At 48.2% G+C, this 25,829-nt stretch overlaps 1 protein-coding gene across 1 annotated transcript in view; it reads left to right on the top strand.

Moving 5' to 3' along the window:
* LOC140406771 (uncharacterized) overlaps positions 1-25,829 on the top strand; it is a 104,459-nt gene that overhangs the window by 69,424 nt on the left and 9,206 nt on the right. The window contains exons 7-10 of the mRNA XM_072494705.1: positions 3,497-3,628; positions 5,373-5,468; positions 9,621-9,790; positions 12,481-12,631. Coding sequence (XP_072350806.1) covers positions 3,497-3,628; positions 5,373-5,468; positions 9,621-9,790; positions 12,481-12,631 — 549 coding nt within the window. The remainder of the gene's footprint in view (positions 1-3,496; positions 3,629-5,372; positions 5,469-9,620; positions 9,791-12,480; positions 12,632-25,829) is intronic.

Here is a 25,829-nt window from a genome sequence, read left to right as displayed (position 1 = left end):
CCGCCTGAAACATCTAAATCCTGGAACGTTTAGCTGCCAATCCTGCCCTTCCCTCAACCAGGTCTCTGTAATGGCAATAACATCATAGTTCCAAGTAGTAATCCAAGCTCTAAGTTCATCTGCCTTACCCGTAATGCTCCTTGCATTAAAACATATGCACTTCAGGCCACCAGACCCGCTGTGTTCAGCAACTTTTCCCCGTCTGCTCTGCCTCAGAGCCACACTGTCCCTATTCCCTAGTTCTCCCTCAATGCTCTCACCTTCTGACCTATTGCTCCCGTACCCACCCCCCTGCCATACTAGTTTAAACCCTCCCGTGTGACACTAGCAAACCTCGCGGCCAGGATATTTATGCCTCTCCGGTTTAGATGCAACCCGTCCATCTTATACAGGTCACACCTGCCCCGGAAGAGCTCCCAGTGGTCCAGAAAACGGAAACCCTCCCTCCTACACCAGCTGTTTAGCCACGTGTTTGTCTGCTCTATCTTCCTATTTCTAGCCTCACTGGCACGTGGCACAGGGAGTAATCCCGAGATTACAACCCTCGAGGTCCTGTCCTTTAACTTTCTGCCTAGCTCCCTGAACTCCTGCTGCAGGACCTCATGCCCCTTCCTGCCTATGTCGTTAGTACCAATATGTACAACGACCTCTGCCTGTTTGCCCTCCCCCTTCAGAATTCCCTCTACCCGTTCGGAGACATCCTGGACCCTGGCACCAGGGAGGCAACATACCATCCTGGAGTCTCTTTCACGTCCACAGAAGCGCCTATCTGTGCCCCTGACTATAGAGTCCCCTATTACTATTACTCTTCTGCGCTTTGACCCTCCCTTCTGAACATCAGAGCCAGCCGTGGTGCCACTGCTCTGGCTGCTGCTGTTTTCCCCTGATAGGCTATCCCCCCCGACAGTATCCAAAGGGGTATATCTGTTCGAGAGGGGGACAACCACAGGGGATTCCTGCACTGACTGCCTGCCCTTTCTGGTGGTCACCCATTTCTCTGCCTGCACCTTGGGTGTGACCACATTTACATAACTGCGATCTATGACGCTTTCCGCCACCTGCATGCTCCTAAGTGCATCCAATTGCTGCTCCAACCGAACCATGCGGTCTGTGAGGAGCTCCAGTTGGGTGCACTTTCTGCAGATGAAGCCACCCGGGACGCTGGAAGCCTCCCGGACCTGCCACATCTCACAGTCAGAGCACAGCACCCCTCTAACTGACATTGCGTCAATTAATTAAAATTAAAATTTGTCTCTTTTTTTTTTTAAATACTTTTTTTTTTAAATTGCAAAGTTACTGTCAACTATCCTCTCCACCAGAATTTATTGGTTGGGGGGGGGGGGGGGGGGGGGGCACTTGCCAGAGGTAGAACTTCCGGTTCCCGCCTTATATAAAAACAAATAAAACTGCTGTCACTACTCACCTCCAAGAAGGCCCCTGCGCACCGAAATCCAATGGGCTGCTCCTGTAAAGGTAAGTGGTTTTAAATTCACTACTCACCTCCAAGAAGGCCCCTGCGCACCGCTGCCGCCGAAATCCAAAGGGCTGCTCCTGTAAAGGTAAGTGGTTTTAAATTCACTACTCACCTCCAAGAAGGCCCCTGCGCACCGCTGCCGCCGAAATCCAATGGGCTGCTCCTGTAAAGGTAAGGTTTTTAAACTAACTACTCACCTCCCAGAAGGCCCCTGCGCACCGCTGCCGCCGAAATCCAATGGGCTGCTCCTGTAAAGGTAAGGTTTTTAAACTAACTACTCACCTCCCAGAAGGCCCCTGCGCACCGCTGCCGCCGAAATCCAATGGGCTGCTCCTGTAAAGGTAAGAGCTTTTAAACTAACTACTCACCTCCCAGAAGGCCCCTGCGCACCGCTGCCGCCGAAATCCAATGGCCGAAATTCACTCGATTTCTTCGGAGGCAGCATTGTTCACAACAAATCAATGCACTAGAACAGTGATTTTCAAAGTGGGGGTCGCAACCCGTGGATGGGTCACGGGATGGTGTTGAATGGGTCACCAAAAGGTCACCAAAAATGATGCCAAAGATCACCTGACCATTTTTTCCATTTTCTCGTTAGATAAATTCTCACTGTAGCAGTATATGACCACATGAGGCAGATGTAGAAGTTGGTGCCATGGATTTCCCTTCCTCTCTGGGCCACAGTGTAGGTGAGGCAGTTTGCAGCCAGTGACCTGTAAAATTCTCTTTGGATGGCATTCCCTGCTACTGTGGTCAGCATTGGGATCAGTATTAGTTCTGGAGTTCAGTGTGTCACTAACGAATCCCATGTGTCCTTTATCATTCTCTCGGTTAACCCGGACATATGTCCACTCCATCACTTCCGAATTGTCTCTCCACACTGGGGCTCTTGTCCTTCAAGATGCATTTCTTTCTTTCATCATCTCCCCACCCCCTCTTCCCAGGCACTCATCCCCAAGCATCCATCTCTACCATGTGGCTACACGGACTCCATCAGCTGAATTGGTTTCTGTACCACAAGGGCCTTTGTTTCTAGCTTTATCGGGACTTAAATTGTTCGCCAAGGTTGGCATTAGCTGGTGACTAAACTATACTCGTATACAGGAGCTGGTAAAATGTTGCAGGTATATAGAATGGAATGTGTCTGCAGATATTGGTCAGCTGAGTTGTGCCCAGCATTGTTTTTTTTTAAGCATGTTTCAGTCTGTTACATATCTACCTGGGAAAAGGTACTGACAGGTGTCCAGTGAAACTCTGCCTGACCGTATTTTTAGTTCAGCAGTTAGGGCTCCTGTTTCTGAAGTGGAAATTTTAAAGTTTAATTTCCTATCCGAGGTCATGTTAGGTTTTGAATGAGTGAACTTGGCCTTGTTAAAACTGGGTAATATTGAGCCTGTTAATCCATCCAGCGCTTGCACGCAATTCTCCAAATGCTAACAATGGGTGTGAATATATAAAATAATCAGACAACCCTCAGTTACACCCTTTAGCAAGGTGTCAAGTTAGAACAGTCCTTTCATGGTGAAACATTACATTTAATGATACAGAAGTGTCAACAATGAGCGTGATGTTTTAAAAAGTAATTATGGAGCATCAATTGTGAATGTGATGTGGGTCGCGAGAGTCGGCCATTCTGTAAAAATGGGTCGCTGGGAAAAAAGTTTGACGAACACTGCAATAAAACACCCAGATCTCTTTCTTTAATGTTTTTCTCTCAGCAGTAAGGATAAATGCATGTTCAACATTCCCCTTGCATGCTTTTATAAAGCAGCATGGTCTCATTTTAAACATCACTTGCTAATCACAGGCCCAATTCACCAATGCATTGAGGTCTACCTGGAGCATTTAAACATTGTCGACAGTCCTGACACTCGCACACAGTCTTAATGTCATCTGCAAACTTGATAAGTGCGCCTTTCTTTAAGCAAAAGAGAAACCTGACCTTATTTCCAACAGTTTAATTATTGTTCTCTTTACATTTTAATTGAAACCTTGTATATATTTGTCCTTCTTTCCGTATAGGTGGAACATTAAGTGAACTAATAAAGAGAAAGCATTGCCTCTCTCACAACGTAGCCATAAAATACTTCAAAATGGTTCTGGACGCCCTGGACTATTTGCACCGATGCAGCATCATTCACAATGATGTGAAAGGTAGAAGAAAGCTTCATGCCATTGTTTGCTACTGGTTAATAAATGACATGGGTATTGTTGCCTTATTATAATGGTTCACTATTTTGACAGATTGAGCATTTATTAAATTATTACTAGTAACTGTATTTCTATTAGATTTTTCAGAGGACTAATAGCTTTTATTATCCAGTGAGTGAGCAGTAAGTGCTCATCACCTGGGGAAATGGCTGAATGCTGCACTAGTTATTTTCCACTGCTGGCACCAAGTCTACATTTTAAACATACTGCCCAGGGGATTCAGCCACTTTAATTCCCAATATAAGTAATTATGTTGTTAGAATGGAACCAAATGTGGCTGATCCAATATCAAAGTGCAAGTCCAAAGGAGAATAAATATTGGCAGCAATTTTCCACCCCCATTCGGCACAGGTGCAAATCCCATTATGGCTGAAAATTCTCGTGAGAGGACCATAACGGGATTAGCAATGGGCTGGCGACATAACCAGGTTCATGCCCAGTGAGGGCATGATGCTTAACACCCAATCTTCCTGGAACGTCAGATGTTCCCACCCACCAGTGTGACGTAACAACGATGAGAGTCATGACTGTCTCCAAAAGTGGAGACCAGACATAATGACCATGCTGGGGGCTCGGAGGCCAATGTGGCCCCCGGGTGGTCAGGGACATGGCAGAGCAGTGCCCTAGTACCCTTTGCACTTCCAGGTTGGCACTGCCAGGAGCAGGGTCTGAAGGGGCGAAGCCTGTAAGTAGTCCCTGGCGGGGGTTTGCTTCAAGTCGCGGACGCTGGGCTTGCCAGCTTCTGCTGGTTTAGCTCACTGGGCTAAATCGCTAGCTTTTAAAGCAGACCAAGGCAGGCCAGCAGCACGGTTCAATTCCCGTACCAGCCTCCCCGGACAGGCGCCGGAATGTGGCGACTAGGGGCTTTTCACAGTAACTTCATTGAAGCCTACTCGTGACAATAAGCGATTTTCATTTCATTTCATTTCATTTAGGCCCTGCCCCTCATGATGAATGTGCAAAACACACACTCCCCTTCTAAAAAATGGCAAAGTGTGGGATGGTCTCGGAGGAAAACTTGCCTGTTATTCAATCAGAACCTGACCGCCATTTTCAAAGAAAATTCTGCCCATTATTTCTAAACTTCTGAAACTCTATAGAAACAAGTCTGATGGTGATAAAAGGAATATTTAAAATATAAGAAGTTGCTTTGGTTGGTTTGCAATTGTCATCAACAACAATATTAAAACATGAGAGTAGGATTGCAATTGAGCAATATCCCATTACTCGAGCTGCCCACCCAGATCTTTTCTTTACATTACATACAAAGGAGTAATTAGATTTCCCCAACCCTTCAGGAAAAATAAAAATAAAACCATCTAAACACTATTTTCCTGTTACTGCCAAGCTGGGAATCACAAAGCCAACTTTAGTTGCCCAGAAGGATGGATGAGATCTGGAAACTGGGCTTATTTCACAATTGGCTCAATGCTAAATTGAGAAAGTTGTCGTGTCCATGTTATGGAAGGAGGAGATTGAATAGTTATTCATCAGCTAAACCTACCACGTGTTCTACCACATTCAATAGCAAATTTCAATCCACTGTAAACTACATTTATGAAAAAGACTTATTAAATTGTCTTCTTTTCATTAGTTTAGTACCCAAGTGATTTGCAGAATAGCAAACAAATAGAGAATAAGCAACCTTGTGATGATTTTTAATAACAATATTTTTAAAATCTTTTAGGCGACAACATTCTTCTCTCAGACACTGAACAGCGGCTTTTGCTTTGTGACTTTACATTTGCTAAAAAGTTACCACTGGGACAGTTCACACCCAAAGGTAAAACAGCTCGAGTTTTCTTCTAGTGTATACTTACTTTTAGTTACTATCCAATGTATTAGGAAGGTAGTTTGACCAAATGCTTCCAAATTTTCAAGCCAGATTATAGTTGTGGGGCTCAGTTTAAATGAGGAATTGGAATTGTTGCTTGCACAATGGGCATGAAGGATATAATGGCACAAAGGACCAGAGAGGTCTCACCTACAGATACAGAGCTGAAAGCTGAAGATAGTAAATGGCAACAGCTAATCAGACGTTTGCAACCTCACATGCAATCTTGATCTTTGTTAAATCAAAGAGATGTTTAAAAGATATCCTGGTGGCAACTGGGGCAACTGGGGCAGTTCTTGGAGCCTGCCCCTTCTACTTGACCTAACATGGTATCATAGAGCTATGACTAGCAACCCTTGGATAATGAGGATGCGATAAATGAGAGCGAATGGCATACCTCTGATCTTGAAATTATTTGCTCTGCCAATTCAGAATTAGTGGAGTAGAAACCTCAGCCTTCCTAATCCAAAAGCAGGGAACCAGTCCCAAATCCCAGGGGAAAGAACATTGACATGACACTGACATGACAGGAAGGGCGTTTCAGTAGCATCCATCTCAATCTGCCAATTCAATTCCACAGGTCCTGTGCTGGAGGTGGCTCCATGCCTTTTGCAATAATAATAATCATCTTTATTGTCACAAGTAGGCTTACATTAACACTGCAGTGAAGTTACCGTGAAAAGCCCCGAGTCACCACATTCCGGCGCCTGTTCAGGTACACGGAGAGAGAATTCAGAATGTCCGAATTACCTGACAAGCACATCTTTCAGGACTTGTGGGAGGAAACCGGAGCACTCGGAGGAAACTCACACAGACACAGGGAGAACGTGCAGACTCCTCACAGACAGTGACCCAAGCCGGGAATCGAACCTGGAACCCCGGCGCTGTGAAGCAACAGTGCTAACTATTGTGCTACCGTCCCACCAGAAATTATTTAGTTCCTAGCAAAGCCATTATCCCTAGCAAATGTTTGTGGCCTTAAATGCCTCCAGGATGACAACCTTCTACTTGGGCCAACTGAAGGCATGATGGGACGTAAGACCCTACCAAGCCCTTATCCCCCCTTTAACACTGAGCTGTAAATGGGGTAGAACTTTTCCAGATCAAGATTCTTCCCAATGTTTCGCCATCCTGGGTTATAAATTTTACTTACTGCCTTTTCTGACCACGAGAATTTCAAGGCTTTTGTCTTTTAAGTTAAATTAAGGAATCAGCAATGGGAGGAGCATTGATCATGAAAATTCCCCGCATCAATTTTCAATGGTAGCTGAATGTTTGCTTTGCTAATACGAAAGCATTTTACCTGTAATGAAGCAGAAATTGAAAAGAGTCATGAAAAGGAATGTTTATAGCTGCTATAAATATAGATTTACATTATAATGAGAGTGCAGCTGTGCTCTCAGCTGCATCATTAGAGGCTGATCTTTCAGTCAAAATACTCCTGCTGTCTGGAATTCTATTCCTAAAATCACACAGACTTGTTACCTCTTTCCTGGCCTTTAAAAGCCTTTTCATGATGTCTTTTGTTTTTACCCTTTCCCCACCCTCGCCCTAGTGAAGTACAATGTAATTATAAGTTCTTGATGCATTTTAGTAATACAGCATTTAAAATTGAACACGGTTTGGGTGCATGAAAGGGGCAAGGAACAATTTCTGCAGCTGAATGGTGAGACCCAAAAGGACATCAGATATTGGGCCTCATTATTTTCACTGGTGCACCACGGCCACCTATTCCCCAGGCAACTCACTAGTGAAGAGAAATGGAAGAGCTAGGCCACTGCAATGTCATTTGCAGATCTCAGTAGTTAAAGGGGACAGGAAGGAGTTGTGATTGGGAGGGGACACAATTGGGAAAGGGTGGCAACCTATTGGGTCAGGGGGTTGAGCAATCAGGCAGAAGTTAGAGGTGGCTAGAGGAGGTAGCTTTGGCTAGGGGGTTGGGTGTAGCGGCAGCACTTGGGAGAGGCAGATCAAGCTTTGACCCACCTTCTTTGAACTGCACTATTACTCCTCCCATCTCCACATTTAAAACTTTATTTGTGAGACTGTAAGGAATGTGAAACAGATTTGTGTCACTGTGTTGAGACAAGAAGGAATGTGAAGCAGGTCAGCATTGTCGTGTTGTTCACCCTGGGGTATCACGGATTGCACACGATGCAATTAACTGATCAAGTATACACCAAACGAAGGCGTTGGTTCAATATATGATTTATTGAACCATTAACTATTCTCCTACTTGAGTTCGACTCTCCTGCTAATCTAACTATAGTAACTCAATTAACTAACCAGTCTGCTCTAATCCATGCGGTGGGTGTGATGCTTCCCTGATCTACACCTGTCTCTCTGAGTGTCACCAATGGAAAGAGAAAGAGCATGTGTGCCCTGTCCTTTTATATGGGTAGCCCCCTTGTGGTAGTGTCACCTCTGTCTGTGTGTGTGTGTGTGTCTTGACTGCCCATCGGTCGTGTCCTATCTTACTGACCTATTGGTTGAATGTCTGTGTGTCATGATGTCTCTGGTGCTCCCTCTAGTGTTTATCTAGTCTAAGTGTATTTACATTAACCCCTTGTGTATTTACAGTGTCCTCGTGTATCTACATTAACCCCTTGTGTATTTACAGTGATGTATATCACCACAAGCATCATTATGAAGAAAAGCTTTTTTACCCAGAGGGTGGTGGAGGCAGCGACCCTCATAACATTTAAGAAGTATTTAGATGTGCACTTACGATGCCAAGCCAAACACCCCTTGAACACCCCTCAAATACCACCGTCTGCTTCCTGCCACTCAGATGTCTATACCCACACCGGCCCTTTCACTAGTGACACCGACACAAAGTATTCATTTTGAACCCCACCTACATCTTCTGGCTGCACACACAAATTACCACTGTGGTCCTTAATGAGTCCTATTCTTTTCCCAGTTATCCTTTTATCCTTAATGTTGTAAAACAACTTAGGATTTTCCTTTATTTTACCTATCAGTATCCTTTCATGTCACCTTTTTGCTCTCCTAATTACCTTTTTAAGTTCCCTCTTGCACATTCTATATGCCCGTAGGGCTTCTGCTGTTTAGAGCCTTCGGTATGCCGTAAGCCTTATTTTTTCTCCTTATCCAATGCAGTATATCCTTCGACATCCAGGGGTCACTGGGTTTGTCGGTCCCATCCCTCTTTCTTGATTGGAACATATTGGCCCTGTATTCCCTATTTCCTTCTTAAATGCACCCCACTGTTCTGTCACAGATTTAGCTGAAAGTGTCTGCTCCCAGTCCACTCTGGCCAAATCTATCTGATCTTATTATAATTGGCCTTCCCCCAGTTTAGTACTTTGATTTCAGGCCCATCCTTGTCCTTTTCCACAACAATGTCACATGACAAAGCAGCAGAGATCTGGAAAGAAGGAGAAGTGTGGCCTTGTGTAAATTTACAGAGATGTACGTAGAGTTGTAACAAAAGCATAATGGTGTTTACAAACTACAGTATTAAATATATTTTTTAGGGGAAATCCTAAAGAACCCCATCTAGACCCTGAAAGCAAAACAAAACACCTTTTACCTGAATCTCCGTGTCTGCCTCCTCTGCCCTGTGGAGTGACACCTGGCTGAGGAACAGACAGCTGCTGGTTCCCCTGCTACCGTTGCTGTTTCTGTCGCTGCCCCTTTCGCTCCTCGTCAGAGGCGCAAGGTGGAGCTGCATAAGTTGCTCCCTTGCTGCAGTGAAGGTTCCAGCAGGTAAGTGAAGTCCAAGGTGACAATAGGGGCTTCCAAAAGTTTGGAAATTACCCGTAAAGTAGCAAATGTATAATCTCAGAACAATTCCTGTGAGCAGGAGCCTTTCACCCAAGTGAAGCAACTGTGCTGTTTCAGTATTTAAAGGCTTTCGAGCCTGTCGATTTCACAAAGTGATCAAGGCTCACTGTGCTTTTGCTTTGTAATGCCGCCACTTTTCACATAGCTCAGGAAGCCCATACACTGGCTGTTAAATGCCCATTTTTGTGCCTGTTGACATATTCAAATAACTGTTCCATCATTCCTGAGCGCCTCCAAGTGCACACCCATAAGAGACAGAATGAACATCCTTACCTCTGTTTATTTCTTCAGGAGAAGCTCCAGTTGGAACACCAACACATATGGCTCCGGAAGTAGCTCTGAGTGCTGGCCATGACTGGAGGGCTGATGTCTGGAGTGCCACCTGTACCTTTTTACACATGATTAATGGAAGGCATCCATGGGTGAAGAAGTTCGCTGATATCTATGTTTTACTTAAGGTGGTAAGCAAAATGAATCAAATAAAATACGGAAAGGATTTCAAAACTCTTGTCAATCATAAAAACGTTGCAGCCAAACATTTGGTTCTCCTTTTGCTTGTGTAAGTGTTTAGAAAATGTTTAATGTGGGCCATTTTGAAGACTGAGGGTGGGATTTTTCAGCCGTTCTCGCTGGTGGGACCATCTGGTTCTGCTGACAGTGAACACCGCCGCAGGTTTCCTGTTGGATGTGGAGGTCTGAATTGAACTGAGTTTGAAGCAGTCTTGGTTCGCTTGCGGGGAAGGGGGGGGGGGGGGGGTTGTGCATGTGCATGAATAACAAAAAGAGATAGAATGTGAATCTAATTAGTAACAGGTTTTGCAAAAACAAGCCTAGAAGGATGGCTAAATAGGACCTTCAGAATTAGATACTCTGCTGGGATATAGTCAGACAATGTTGAAACAAGGCAGAAAAAGATTAATTTTGACCTGGAAGTACTTAGTGATGATAATGCGGGTTCGTAATTTCCACCGACAGGGCTTTCCGATCCCATGGGCGGCACGATGGTGCACTGATTAGCACTGCTGCCTCATGCTGCCAAGGCCCCGGGTTCAATCCCGGCCCCGGGTCACTGTCCGTGTGGAGATTTCACATTCTCCCGTGTTTGCCTGGGTCTCACCCCCACAGCCCAGAGATGTGCAGAGTAGGTGGATTGGCCATGCTAAATTGACGCTTAATTGGGAAGAAAAAGAATTGGATACACTAAATTTATTTCTTAAAAAGAAGAAAAAAAGGATTTTCTGATCCCGCCAAAGTCAATGGACGTTTGAATGGATCGCTGCATTTTCCAGCCCCACCCCTTCCATGAGGGAGCCATGAAACCCAGCCCCCTGGGTATGGAAAATGTTGGGCGGGATTCTCTGCTCCTGAGGCGAAGTGTTGACACCGTCGGAAATGCCGTCGCGTTTCCCAACAGCGTCAACATGGCCTCAGGATCAGCAATTCTGGTCCCTACAGGGGGCCAGCACGGCACTGGAGCGGCCCTACATGGCGTAGGGCAACAGGGGCTGGCGCAGAAGAAAGGAGGCCCCCAGCTCGAGAGGCCGGCCCGCCGATCGGTGGGCCCCGATCGTGGGCCAGGCCACAACGGAAGCCCCCCCCACCCCGGGGTCTAACACCCTCCAGACCAGGCATGTCCTGGGAAACCACCTCTGCACCCTCTCCAAAGCCTCCACATCCTTCTGTTATCTGAAGAATTCACCTGAGGAAGGAACAGTGCTCCGAAAGCTTGTGATTTAACCCGGTCTTGTAAGACTTCTTACTGTGCTCACCCTAGTCCAACGCCGGCATCTCCACATCATCCTTCTGGTAGTGTGGTGACCAGAATTATTCCAAGTGCAGCCTTACCAAGGTTCTATACAACTGTAGCATGACTTGCCAGTTTTTATACTCGATGCCCCGTCCAATTAAGTCAAGTATTCCTGATGCTTTCTTGACTACCTTGTCCACTTGTGTTGCCACTTTCAAAGATTTGTGGGCCTGCACGCCCAGATCGCTCTGACTTTCTTCCTGTGTCTGTGTGGGTTTCCTCCGGGTGCTCCGGTTTCCTCCCAGAGTCCGAAGATGTGCAGGTTAGGTGGATTGGCCATGCTAAGTTGCCCCTTAGAATCCAAAATGTTAGGTAGGGTTACGGGGACGGGGTGGGGGTGTGGGCCTAGGTAGGGTGCTCTATCCAAGGGTCGGTACAGACTCGATGGGCCGACTGGCCTCCATGTGCACTGTAGGGTTTCAATGAAATCACCCCCAAAATGTCTCACAAATAGCACATTTGCAAATACAATATTCCTGCAATTTGATTGTGTTTTTTTGCCATTGGGTAAAAATATGAATTCTCCGTTTCAGGGACTGTGTCCCCAGACAAACTGGCGTCAAATGGCTATATAGTCACAGCCCTGCAGTCAGCTAGCAGGAAGCCGGCGTGAAGCTCCGAGCTCCAGCTGCAGATATGGCACCTCGCACTTCCAGGTCAGAGGCCGCGAATGCTCACAGCGGTGGCCTCCAGCGGCCACGCGTGCTCCATGGCAGACTCAGACCGCGGAGCTGAACCGCGGAAATAATGCCCCCGATCGGCCGCGCCCCTGACCCGGACTGCCTGCACAATAAAGGAACAGACCCCCCGAAGCCCCACCCTGCTCTCCAATCAGCCCCCTCCCGACCATGGCGGCCGCGGACTGAGTCCGAGAGTTTCCCAAATGGCTGGGACCATGTTAGAAATACGCCGTTGGGACTTCAGCCGGTTGGTGGCGGAGCATAGCGGGGCGGGCCTCAAGCAATGGCTGCAGGTGGGGGGATACGCAGCGAGGCGTACTTCCCGGTAAGCCGCTTTGCGGGTGCCGGAGAATCGAGGATCTGGCGCCGGTCCCGATTCCGAGTGAGAATGGATTCTCCGCCCCGGCGCCGGACACGATTTCGGCATCGGGTTGCGGAGAATCCAGCCCATTACCTGTGTTTCCATTTTTACAGGATTGCCCTTTTTAATGAATCCAATGCCTGAATATGCTTTTAATTAACTACTTTTGTTTCATTTGTCAGTTTTAAATTAGTTGTTTATTTGCCTCCTCCTCTATCGTCATTTCACTATTGTTTCTGCACTATTAAATATGGGACATTTGGTTTTTCACCATCATAACAAAATAAATTGTTTTCTTTGTAGATTGCAGAAGAGAGTCCACCATATTTTGAGATCCCCCCATCATGCCACATTTTGGTGGACAGTCTTATTAAGAGGGGCCTAATGGTGGATCAGTATGAGAGACCGTTTGCTGCAACCTTGCGAGATGAAGCAGCTGATGTCATGACTCAGAGTAAGAAGCAATTTCTAAAAGAATACTGATTTACATTTTCATTGGAAATGTATGCTGTTTCACTCCCATCAGAAAGGTAATAAATGACCTTTCTTGGCATGTTTGCTATTTCTCATTGTGTTAAAATGAAATGAAAATATCAGCATTCTGTGAGGGGGGAAAACCTGTGGATGTGGACTTGTAGTCAGAGTTCACAACAGGATACTGTCCCAACTATGGCTCCGCCATCATGAGGAAATGCTGAGGAAAGGTCAGAGGGATGGTGGCAAAGACATGTGGAGGATCAATCTGGAGAGTATAAAGGCATATCCAGGTAGTCAGTATGCGATCAGCAAAGACTAGACCATGGTGCGTGGAGCAGGAAGTGTTTATAAAGTGTAAAATTACAAAATAAAATCGGCTGAATTATTTAGCGACTTAGTGGAATTGCATAGACTAGCATTTAATTTGCCTGGAAATTTTATTCAGCTTACGTACTTCACACCATAGATGCTTCCCAAGAATAGATTCTTGATAACCTGTGTCAGGATGCACGGGGTACATTTTCCTCAGTCTCAGGAAATTGTCGCGGGTGGAACAGAAAATTTGATGGGTCAGTTAAAGGTCCGTTGACCTTGGGTGGGAATTTCCGGTCTCAAGGCGGGCGTGACCAGAAAATGCCACCAATAGGGTCTTTTTGATCAAAGATTTTCCCAATCAGACGTTGTCAAAATATGCATGGGCATATGTACAAATATTAATATGATTTGCTCCTTCTCAGTTAAGCAATGCTTCAATTTAAATAGTCTCATCCTTGTTTTTAATGCATTCCCTTGCTCTTGCCTATCCCTGTAATCTTCTGCAGCTCCACATCGCTCTGAGATATATGCACTCTTCTAATTCTGGTCTCTTTCAACATCCTCTATTTTAATTGCTCCACCATGGTTACCTATGCCCTAAATTCTGAAATTCTGTCCCTAAACCTCTTTGCCTCTCTACTTCTCTTTCCTTCTTTCAGAAACTTCTTAAAACCCATCGCTTTAACCAACATTTTGGCTATCTGCCCTGGTATCAATTTATGTGACACAGTGTCAAAATTTGCTTTATGATGCTCCAGTGAAGCACCTTGGGACATTTTATTATATTAAAGGCAATATATAAATACAGGTTTTGTGTTGGTATCTATTCAGCAAGGATAAACAACGACACCTCCTCTGCGATAGTCCTCAATACCGAGGCCTCGCATGGCTGTGCACTTAGCCCCCTACTATACTCCTTATACAATGCTGAGGCATTCGCGACAATCTTCAGTCAGAAGTGCCATCTTGGTTTCTTCCAGAGGCCCAGAGCATCACCGATGTTCTTCCTCAACCGTGATTTCCCACCTACAGTTGTTGACAGGGCCCTCAACAGTGCGGTCCATCTCGCATGCCACTACCCTCGCCCCCTCCCTTCCCTCCCAGAACAATGATAGAGTCTCCCTCGTTCTCACATTTCATCCCACCAGCCCCCGTATGCAAAGCATAATCCTCCGCATTTTTGCCAACTCCTGCGTGATGCCTCCACTAAACATATCTTCCCTTCACTCTCTCTGTCAGCATGCCACAGAGACTGTTCCCTCCAAGATAATCTAGTCCATTCTTCCACCATACCCAGTACCTCTCCCATCACCCATGGCACCTTCCCATGCAATCGCAGAAGGTGTCCCTTTACCCCTTCCATGCTTAACATCCCAGGCCCCAAACACTCATTCCAGGTTAAGCAGCATTTCATTGGCACCTCTTTCAATTTGGTCTTTTGCATTCGCCTCTATATTGGAGAGAACAAACGCGGACTGGGTGAGCGCTTTGCTGAGCACCTTCGGTCTGTGCGCATTCAGAACACTAACCTTCCCTTTGCTTTCCATTTTAACACATGACCCTGCTCCCATGCCCACATGTCTGTCCTTGGCCTGCTGCAATGTTCCAGTGAAGCTCAACGCAAACTGGAGGAACATCATCTCATCTTCCGGTTAGGCACGCTACAGCCTTCCGGCCTGAACATCGAATTCAGCAACTTCAGATGATCCGCTCTACCCCACCTCGACCCATTTGTTTTCATCCCATTTCATTTTTACCATCTTTTACCATTTCTTTCTTTCTTGCCTTTCTTTATATATATTTACCCCCCCCCCCATCTTATCCACCTTTCCTTACCCTTTCTCCCCTTTGCTTCCCCCTTCCCCTCCCCCACATCCACATCCGTCACAGTTTACCTTCTGATGTTCGTATCTCTGCTGTTTGGCCTTTCATGCCTTTTGTTCTCTCTGGAGACTGCCATTAGCACTCTTTCTCGTTGGTTTCTGTGGCCATTAGCATCCCGTTTCCTGGTGATGTACCGTCAATTACCACGAGACGGGAATGGTGGAACAATCAAGGCTTTATTGAACAAGATGTTGTGCCTCCGGTAGCTGGAACCAGAATGGCTGCAGCGCAGGAGAGCACACTCTTCTTTACGCCGCATGCTGGACGGAGCCAGCAGGCAGGGATTTACCGTCGTACCTGTAATATACGGTCAGTGCCGTAATACATACAATATACCACTAGTGGTGTTTACCACATTCACCCCCTGTTAAAAAAAGAGTCCGGCGGGGGTGGCGGAAACATTACAAATGAAGTCTGTCGGGGGCCTTGACCCTCCACCGCGATCGCCTCAGTCCTGGTGGTGATGTGGGCGCCGACCTGGTCACCTGCGACTCCGGGAGCGTGTTGTCCTCATCTTCGTCACCCCTGAGTGGATCCAGTGGGAGGACAGATCCCGCTGGGGTGGGGGCTGCGGTGAGGTTCGCTGGAGGGAGGGTGAGTGGCGCAGGGGTGAATGAGGCAACTGGGGGGGGAAGGAGCAGTGTCAGGTCGGGGGTCATGGGTGGGGACCCAGCGTATCTCTGGGAGGGAAATGGTGTCCTGTCGCCCGTCGGGGTGTGCCACGTAGGTGTACTGCGGGTTTGCATGTAGGAGGTGGACTTTGTCAACCAGGGGGTCCGATTTATGGCTCCGCACATGCTTCCGGAGGAGGACGGGTCCAAGAACTGTCAGCCATGTTGGGAGCGAGACCCCGGAGGTGGACTTCCTGGGGAAGGCAAACACACGTTCATGAGGGGTCTCATTAGTGGCGGTGCAGAGAAGTGACCGGATGGAGTGGAGTGCATCGGGGAGGAAATCCTGCCAGCGGGAGACCGGGGGATTTCTAGAGCGAAGGACCAGCAGGACAGCCTTCCAGACCGTCCCGTTCCCCCTCTCCACCTGCCCGTTTCCCCTGGGGTTGTAGCTGGTCGTCCTGCTTGAGGCGATGCCCTTGCTGAGCATGAACTGACTCCGCTCATCGCTCATGAAAGAGGATCCCCGATCGCTGTGGATGTAGGTGGGGAAACCGAACAGGGTGAAGATGCTGTGCAGGGCTTTGATTACCGTGGCAGAAGTCATATCGGGGCATGGGATAGCGACGGGGAACCGGGAGTACTGATCAATAACGCTGAGGAAGTACATGTTGTGGTCGGTGGAGGGGAGGGGTCCTTTGAAATCCATGCTGAGGCGTTCAAAGGGGTGGGCGGCCTTCACCAGGTGTGCTCTATCTGGCCGGTAGAAGTGCGGCTTGCACTCTGTGCAGACTTGGCAGTCTCTGGTGATGGTCCTGACCTCCTCAATGGAGGAGGGCTGGTTGCGGGCCTTGACAAAATGGAAGAACCGGGTAACCCCCGGGTGGCAGAGGTCACAGTGGAGAGCCCGGAGTCAGTCTACCTGTGCGCTGGCACATATACCACGGGATAGGGCATCAGGGGGCTCATTGAGCTTCCCCGGGCGATACAAGATCTCATAGTTATAGGCGGAGAGCTCGATCCTCCACCTCAAGAGCTTGTCATTTTTGATCTTGCCCCGCTGTGTATTATTAAACATGAAGGCAACCGACCGTTGGTCAGTGAGGAGAGTGAATCTCCTGCTGGCCAGGTAATGCCTCCAACGCCGCACAGCTTCCACAATGGCTTGGGCCTCCTTCTCGATAGAGGAGTGCTGAATTTCGGAGGCATGGAAGGCGCGGGAAAGAAAGCCACGGGTCTGCCTGCCTGGTTGAGGGTGGAGACCAGAGCTACGTCCGATGTATCGCTCTCCACCTGGAAGGGGAGGGTCTCGTCGACCGTGTGTATCGTGGCCTTGGCGATGTCCGCCTTGATGTGATTGAAGGCCTGGCGGGCCTCAGCCGTCAGGGGAAAAACTGTGGACGTGATGAGTGGGCGGGTCTTGTCCGCATAATTAGGGACCTGCTGGGTGTAATATGAGAAAAACCCCAGGCATCGTTTCAGGGCCTTGGGGCAGTGGGGGAGAGGGAGTTCTAGGAGGGGGCGCATGCGGTCGGGGTCGGGCCCTAGGACTCCATTTTCCACTACGTAGCCAAGGATGGCTAAGCGGTTGGTGCGGAACACGCATTTCTCATTATTGTACGTGAGATTAAGGAGTTTGGCGGTATGGAGGAATTTTTGGAGGTTTGCGTCGTGGTCATGCTGATCGTGGCCGCAGATGGTAACGTTATCTAGGTACGGGAAGGTGGCCCGCAGCCCGTACTGGTCAACCATTCGGTCCATCTCTCGCTGGAAGACCGAGACCCTATTGCTGACACCGAAGGGAACCCTAAGGAAATGATAGAGGCGGCCATCGGCTTCGAACGCAGTGTATTGGCGGTCCTCCGGGCGGATGGGGAGCTGCTGGTAGGCGGACTTCAAGTCTACTGTGGAAAAGGCTCGATACTGCGCAATCTGATTGACCATGTCAGATATGCGTGGGAGGGGGTACGCGTCGAGCTGCGTGTACCGATTGATGGTCTGACTGTAGTCAATGACCATCCTGTGCTTCTCTCCAGTTTTCACTACCACTACTTGAGCTCTCCAGGGGCTGTTGCTGGCCTCAATGATCCCCTCCCGCAGAAGCCGTTGGACCTCCGACCTGATGAAGGGCCTGTCCTGGGCACTGTACCATCTGCTCCTAGTGGCGATGGGTTTGCAATCTGGGGTGAGGGAAGATGGATCGACCTTAAGAGTCGTGATGCCGCAGATGGTGAGGGGGTGCAGGGGTCTGCTGAATTTCAAAGTCAGGCTTTGGAGATGGCACTGAAAATCCAGGCCCCCCAAGCCAAGCTGTCCCAGCACAGCTACTACACTGGCATTTACCCGGTAATGTGGAAAATTGCCCAGGTGTATCCTGTACACAAGAAACAGGACAAATGCAACCCAGCCAATTACTACCCTATCAGTCTACTCCCCATCATCAGCAAAGTGATGGAAGGAGTCATTAACAGGGCTATCAAGCATCACTTACTCAGCAATAACCTGCTCACGGATGCTGAATTCACCATAATCAATGTCCTGGGGGTTACCATTGATCAGAAACTGAAATGGACTAGCCACATTAATACTGTGGCTACCAGGGCAGGTCAAAGGCTAGGAATCCTACAGCGAGTAACTCACCTCCTGACCCTCCAAAGCCTGTCCACCATCTACAAGGTCAAGTCAGGAGTGTTAAGGAATACTCTCCACTTGCCTGGATGAGTGCAGCTCCAATAACAATCAAGAAGCTTGATACCATCCAGGACAAAGCAGCCGGCTTGATTTCTCCCCCTTCCACAAGCATTCAAACCCTCCACCACTAACGAACAGTGGCTGCCATGTGCACCATCTACAAGATGCTCTGCAGTAACTCACCAGGGTTTCTTGGACAACACCTTCCAAACCCACAACCACTACCACCTAGAAGGGCAAGAGCAGCAGATACCTGGGAACCCCACCATTTGGAGTGTCCCCTCCGCGTTACTCACCACTCTGACTTGGAAATATATCGCCGCTCCTTCATTGTCGCTGGGGCAATATCCTGGAACTGCCTCCCTAACAGCACAGTGGGTGTACCTACACCTCAAGGACTGAAGGCAACTCATCACCACCTTCTGAACGGCAACTAGGGATGGGCAATAAATGCTGGCCTAACCAGCGACGCCCACATCCCGGAAATGAATAATAAAAAAATGACTTGTGTGGCAAAATTCGGCTCCAACTCCATTTACAAGTTTGCTGATGACACGACCATTGTGGGGTGGGTCTCAAACAAAGATGAGTCCGAGTTCAGGAGGGAGATAGAGAACCTAGTGGCAAGTTGCAATGATTTGCTTTTTGGCGGGAATTCAGCTGTTGGAGTGGGCGGAGCTACAGAGTCGAGCGGTGAGTATTTAAACTGGCTGCTTCGCAGATTCGAGTCTTTTCGGCGGGAATTCAGCTGTTGGAGTGGGCGGAGCCACAGAGTCGAGTGGTGAGTATTTAAACTAGCTGCTGCGCTGCTTAAACAGCGACCACAGGGTCTTTTGGGGATAAATTTGAAGAGTGACATCACAGCAAAGCAGTGACCTGATTGGCTGGTAAGGAAAGTGCTCCAATTAGCAATAGTTGGGAGAAATTTAACTCTTCGTGTGTTGGTAAGTATTGTGATTGGTCAGTAAAATCGTTATTCCTTTCACTTATTCATTATTTGATATTATATTTGTAATCAGTTACGATAAAGTGTAAAAATGGCAGGAGATCCCAGACCAGTGTTATGCTCCTCGTGCTCAATGTGGGAGTTCAGGGACGCGGCCGATGCCCCTGACTCCTTCATGTTCGGGAAGTGTGTCCAGCTGCAGCTCCGGTTAGACCGCATGACAGCTCTGGAGCTGCGGATGGACTCACTTTGGAGCATCCGCGATGCTGAGGAGATCGTGGATAGCATGTTCAGTGAGTTGGTCACGCGGCAGATTAGGATTGCTGAGGGAGACGGGGAATGGGTGACCAAAAGGCAGAAAAAGAGCAGGAAGGTAGTGCAGGTGTCCCCTGCGGTTATCTCCCTCCAAAACAGGTATACCGTTTTCGATAGTGTTGGGGGAGATGACTCATCAGGGGAAGGCAGTAGTAGCCAAGCTCATGGCACCGTGGCTGGCTCTGCTGCACAGAAGAGCGGGACAAAGACTGGCAGGGCTATAGTCATTGGGGATTCAATCGTAAGGGGAGTAGATAGGCGTTTCTGTGATCGAAAACGAGACTCCCGAATGGTATGTTGCCTCCCGGGTGCACGGGTTAGGGATGTCTCAGATCGGCTGCAGGACATACTGAAGGGGGATGATGAACAGCCAGTTGTCGTGGTGCATATAGGCACCAACGATATAGGTAAAAAATGGGATGAGGTCCTACAATCAGAATTTAGGGAGTTAGGAGATAAGTTAAAAAGTAGGACCTCAAAGGTAGTAATCTCAGCATTGCTACCAGTGCCACGAGACAGTCAGAGTAGAAATTCAAGAATAGTCAGAATGAATACGTGGCTTGAGAGATGGTGCAGGAGGGAGGGGTTCAGATTTTTGGGACATTGGAACCGGTTCTGGGGGCGGTGGGACCATTACAAATCGGATGGTCTACACCTGGGCAGGACTGGAACCAATGTCCTCGGGGGTGCTTTTGCTAACACTGTTGGGGAGGTTTTAAACTAATGTGGCAGGGCGATGGGAACCAGATTAGGAAGTTAGAGGTCAGTAAAGAGGCAGCCAGTAAGGTACTAGATAGTAAACTCATTTTGACTAAGGGGAAGAGTAGACAGGGAAGAGATGATGAACGCAAAGGGACAGGTGGTCTGGGGTGCATTTGTTTTAATGCAAGAAGTGTAGCAGGTAAGGCAGATGAATTTAGGGCTTGGATTAGTACCTGGGAATATGATGTTATTGGTATTACTGAGACTTGGTTGAGGGAAGGGCAAGATTGGCAACTAAATATTCCAGAGTATAGATGCTTCAGGAGGGATAGAGAGGGAGGTAAAAGGGGTGGAGGAGTTGCATTACTGGTCAGAGATGATATCACAGCTGTGATTAAGGAGGGCACTATGGAGGATTCGAGCACTGAGGCAATATGGGTAGAGCTAAGAAATAGGAAGGGTGCAGTAACATTGTTGGGACTTTACTACAGGCCTCCCAAACGCGAGTGTGAAGTAGAGGTACAAATATGTACACAGATTAGAGAAAAATGTAGGAGCAATAGGGTGGTCGTGATGGTGGATTTTAACTTCCCCAACATTGAATGGGACTCATGTAGTGTTGGAGGCGTAGATGGAGCAGAATTTGTAAGGAGCATCCAGGAGAGTTTTTTAGAGCAGTATGTAAATTGTCCAACTCGGGAAGGGGCCATACTGGACCTGGTATTGGGGAATGATCCCGGCCAAGTGGTTGAAGCTTCAGTCTGTGATTACTTTGGGAATAGCGATCACAATTCCGTAAGTTTTAGAATACTCAAAGGGTGCAGAGGAGATTTACCAGAATGTTGCCTGGTATGGAGGGAAGATCTTATGAGGATAGGCTGAGGGACTTAAGGCTGTTTTTGTTAGAGAGAAGAAGGTTAAGATGCGACTTAATTGAGGCATACAAGATGATCAGAGGATTGGATAGGGTGGACAGTGAAAGCCTTTTTCCTCGGATGGTGATGTCTAGCACGAGGGGACATATCTTTAAATTGAGGGGAGATAGATATAGGACAGATGTCAGAGGTAGGTTCTTTACTCAGAGAGTAGTAAGGGCGTGGAATGCCCTGCCTGCAACAGTAGTGGACTCGCCAACACTAAGGGCATTCAAATGGTCATTGGATAGACATATGGACGATAAGGGAATAGTGTAGATGGACTTTACAGTGGTTTCACAGGTCGGTGCAACATCGAGGGCCGAAGGGCCTGTACTGCGCTGTAATGTTCTATGTTCTATGTTCATGGACAAAGACGAGAGTGGTCCGAAAGGAAGAGTGCTAAATTGGGGAAAGGCCAAGTATAACAAAATTCGGCAGAAGCAAGGGATAGTGGATTGGGAGCAGCTGTTTAAGGGTAAATCCACATTTGAAATATGCGAGTCTTTAAAGGAAAGGTTGATTAGAGTGCAGGACAGACATGGCCCTGTGAAAATGAGGTATAGAAATGGCAAGATTAGGGAACCATGGATGACGGGTGGAATTGTGAGACTAGCTAAGATGAAAAAGGAAGCATACATAAGATCTAGGAGACTTAAAACTGATGAAGCTTTGAAGGAATATCGGGAAAGTAGGACAAATCTCAAACGCGCAATAAAGAGGGCTAAAAGGGGTCTTGAAATATCTTTGGCTAACAGGGTTAAGGAAAATCCCAAAGCCTTTTATTCGTATATAAGGAGCAAGAGAGTAACTAGAGAAAGGATTGGCCCAATCAAAGACAAAAGAGGGAATTTATGCGTGGAGTCAGAGGAAATGGGTGAGATTCTTTTTTTTTTTAAATGTATTTTATTCAAGATTTTTTGGCCAAACATGACAGTACATTGTGTATCCTTTACACAGCAATATAACAATATAAATAACAATGGCCAGTTTTAAACAAAGAAATAAATATATAAACAAAATCAAAAACAAAACTAAATGGCAACTGCCTTGTCCAAAATAAATACTCTCCAAAAATACAATCCAACAATCCAATATACAATTACCTATAACAACTACCTATACATATTAAACATATACACTAACATCCCTGAGAGTCCTTCTGATTCCTCCCCCCCCCTCCCCCCCCTCCCACCCCCCCCCCCCCCCCCCCCACCCTTGGGTTGCTGCTGCTGTCTTCTTCTTTTCCATTCCCTCTATCTTTCTGTGAGGTATCCGACGAACGGTTGCCACCGCCTGGTGAACCCTTGAGCCGATCCCCTTAGGACGAACTTAATCCGTTCCAACTTTATAAACCCTGCCATGTCATTTATCCAGGTCTCCACACCCGGGGGCTTGGCTTCCTTTTCCACATTAACAATATCCAGCGCCGGGCTACTAGGGACGCAAAGGCCAAAACATCAGCCTCTTTCGCCTCCTGCAATCCCGGCTCTTCTGCAACCCCGAATATAGCCAACCCCCAGCTTGGTTCGACCTGGACCCCCACCACCTTCGAAAGCACCTTTGTCACCCCCACCCAAAACCCCTGTAGTGCCGGACATGACCAGAACATGTGGGTGTGATTCGCTGGGCTTCTCGAGCATCTCGCACACCTATCCTCTACTCCAAAAAATTTACTGAGCCGTGCTCCAGTCATATGCGCCCTGTGTAACACCTTAAATTGTATCAGGCTTAGCCTGGCACACGAGGACGATGAGTTTACCCTACTTAGGGCATCAGCCCACAGCCCCTCCTCAATCTCCTCCCCCAGCTCCTCTTCCCATTTCCCTATCAGCTCATCTACCATAATCTCCCCCTCGTCCCTCATTTCCCTATATATGTCTGATATCTTACCGTCCCCCACCCATGTCTTTGAGATCACTCTGTCCTGCACCTCCTGCGCGGGAGCTGCGGGAATTCCCTCACCTGTTGCCTCGCAAAAGCCCTCAGTTGCATATACCGGAATGCATTCCCTTGGGGCAACCCATATTTTTCGGTCAGCGCTCCCAGACTTGCAAACGTCCCATCTACGAACAGATCTCTCAATTGTGTTACCCCTGCTCTTTGCCATGTTCCAAATCCCCCATCCATTCTCCCCGGAACAAACCTATGGTTATTTCTTATCGGGGACCGCACCGAGGCTCCCGTCTTTCCCCTATGCCGTCTCCACTGCCCCCAAATTTTCAATGTAGCCACCACTACCGGGCTTGTGGTGTATTTCTTCGGTGAGAACGGCAACGGCGCCGTCACCATAGCTTGTAGGCTAGTCCCCCTACAGGACTCCCTCTCCAACCTCTTCCACGCCGCTCCCTCCTCTTCTCCCATCCACTTACACACCATTGAGATATTGGCGGCCCAGTAGTACTCACTTAGGGTCGGTAGTGCCAGCACCCCCCTATCCCTACTACGCTGCAAAAATCCCCTCCTCACTCTCGGGGTCTTCCCGGCCCACACAAAACTCATGATACTCTTCTCAATTCTTTTGAAAAAAGCCTTCGTGATCACCACCGGGAGGCACTGAAACACAAAAAGGAATTTCGGGAGGACCACCATTTTAACCGCCTGCACCCTCCCTGCCAGTGACAGGGACACCATGTCCCATCTCTTAAAGTCCTCCTCCATCTGTTCCACCAACCGCGTTAAATTTAACCTATGCAATGTACCCCAATTCTTGGCTATCTGGATCCCCAAGTACCGAAAGTCCCTTGTTACTTTCCTCAACGGTAAGTCCTCATTTTCCCCATGTTCAATTTATATCCTGAAAATTCTCCAAACTCCCCAAGTATCCGCATTATCCCTGGCATCCCCTCCGCCGGGTCCGCCACATACAACAACAAATCGTCCGCATACAGAGATACCCGGTGTTCTTCTCCTCCCCTGAGTACTCCCCTCCACTTCCTGGAACCCCTCAATGCTATTGCCAGGGGCTCAATCGCCAGTGCAAACAATAATGGGGACAGAGGACATCCCTGCCTCGTCCCTCTATGGAGCTGAAAATATGCAGACCCCCGTCCATTCGTGACCACGCTCGCCATCGGGGCCCTATACAGCAGCTGTACCCATCTAATATACTCATCTCCAAAGCCAAATCTCCTCAGCACCTCCCACAAATAATCCCACTCCACTCTATCAAATGCTTTCTCGGCATCCATCGCCACCACTATCTCCGCTTCCCCCTCTGGTGGGGGCATCATCATTACCCCTAGCAGCCTCCGTATATTCGTATTCAGCTGTCTCCCCTTCACAAACCCAGTTTGGTCCTCATGGACCACCCCCGGGACACAATCCTCTATCCTCATTGCCATTACCTTGGCCAGAATCTTAGCGTCCACGTTCAGGAGGGAAATAGGCCTATAGGACCCGCATTGCAGCGGGTCTTTTTCCTTCTTTAAGAGAAGCGATATCGTTGCCTCTGACATAGTCGGGGGCAGCTGTCCCCTTTCCCTCGCCTCATTAAAGGTTCTCATCAGTAGCGGGGCCAGCAAGTCCACATATTTCCTGTAAAATTCAACTGGGAATCCGTCCGGTCCCGGGGCCTTCCCCGCCTGCATGCTCCTAATTCCTTTCACTACTTCCTCCATTTCGATCTGTGCTCCCAGTCCCACCCTCTCCTGCTCCTCCACCTTAGGAAATTCCAGCTGGTCCAGAAAACACATCATTCTCTCCTTCCCATCCGGGGGCTGAGCTTCATATAATCTTTCATAGAATGCCTTGAACACTCCATTCACTCTCTCCGCTCCCCGCTCCATCTCTCCCTCCTCATCCCTCACTCCCCCTATCTCCCTCGCTGCTCCCCTTTTCCTCAGTTGGTGGGCCAGCAACCTGCTCGCCTTCTCCCCATATTCGTACTGTACACCCTGTGCCTTCCTCCACTGTGCCTCTGCAGTACCTGTAGTCAGCAAATCAAATTCTACATGTAGCCTTTGCCTTTCCTTGTACAGTCCCTCCTCCGGTGCCTCCGCATATTGCCTGTCCACCCTCAGAAGTTCTTTCAGCAACCGCTCCCGTTCCCTACCCTCCTGCTTTCCTTTATGTGCCCTGATTGATATCAGCTCCCCTCTAACCACTGCCTTCAGCGCCTCCCAGACCACTCCCACCTGGACCTCCCCATTATCATTGAGTTCCAAGTACCTTTCAATACACGCCCTCACCCTGAAACACACCCCCTCATCCGACATTAGTCCCATGTCCATTCTCCAGGGTGGACGCTGTTCTTTTTCCTCCCCTACCTCCAAGTCCACCCAGTGTGGAGCGTGATCCGAAATAGCTATAGCCGTATACTCCGTCCCCCTCACCTTCGGGATCAGCGCCCTTCCCAAAACAAAAAAGTCTATTCGCGAATAAACTTTGTGGACATAGGAGAAAAACGAAAACTCCTTACTCCTTGGTCTACTAAATCTCCATGGGTCTACTCCTCCCATCTGCTCCATAAAGTCCTTAAGCACCTTGGCTGCTGCCGGCCTCCTTCCATTCCTGGACCTCGATCTGTCCAGCCCTGGTTCCAGCACCGTGTTAAAATCTCCACCCATTACCAACTTCCCCACCTCTAGGTCCGGGATACGTCCTAACATGCGCCTCATAAAGTTGGCATCATCCCAGTTCGGGGCATATACGTTCACTAAGACCACCGCCTCCCCCTGTAATTTGCCACTCACCATCACGTATCTGCCCCCACTATCCGCCACTATGGTCTTTGCCTCAAACATTACCCGCTTCCCCACTAATATAGCCACCCCCCTGTTTTTCGCATCTAGCCCC

Source organism: Scyliorhinus torazame, chromosome 2, assembly GCF_047496885.1.
Source record: "Scyliorhinus torazame isolate Kashiwa2021f chromosome 2, sScyTor2.1, whole genome shotgun sequence".
Lineage (NCBI taxonomy): Eukaryota > Metazoa > Chordata > Chondrichthyes > Carcharhiniformes > Scyliorhinidae > Scyliorhinus > Scyliorhinus torazame.
This window is presented reverse-complemented; position numbering and strand designations above follow the sequence as displayed.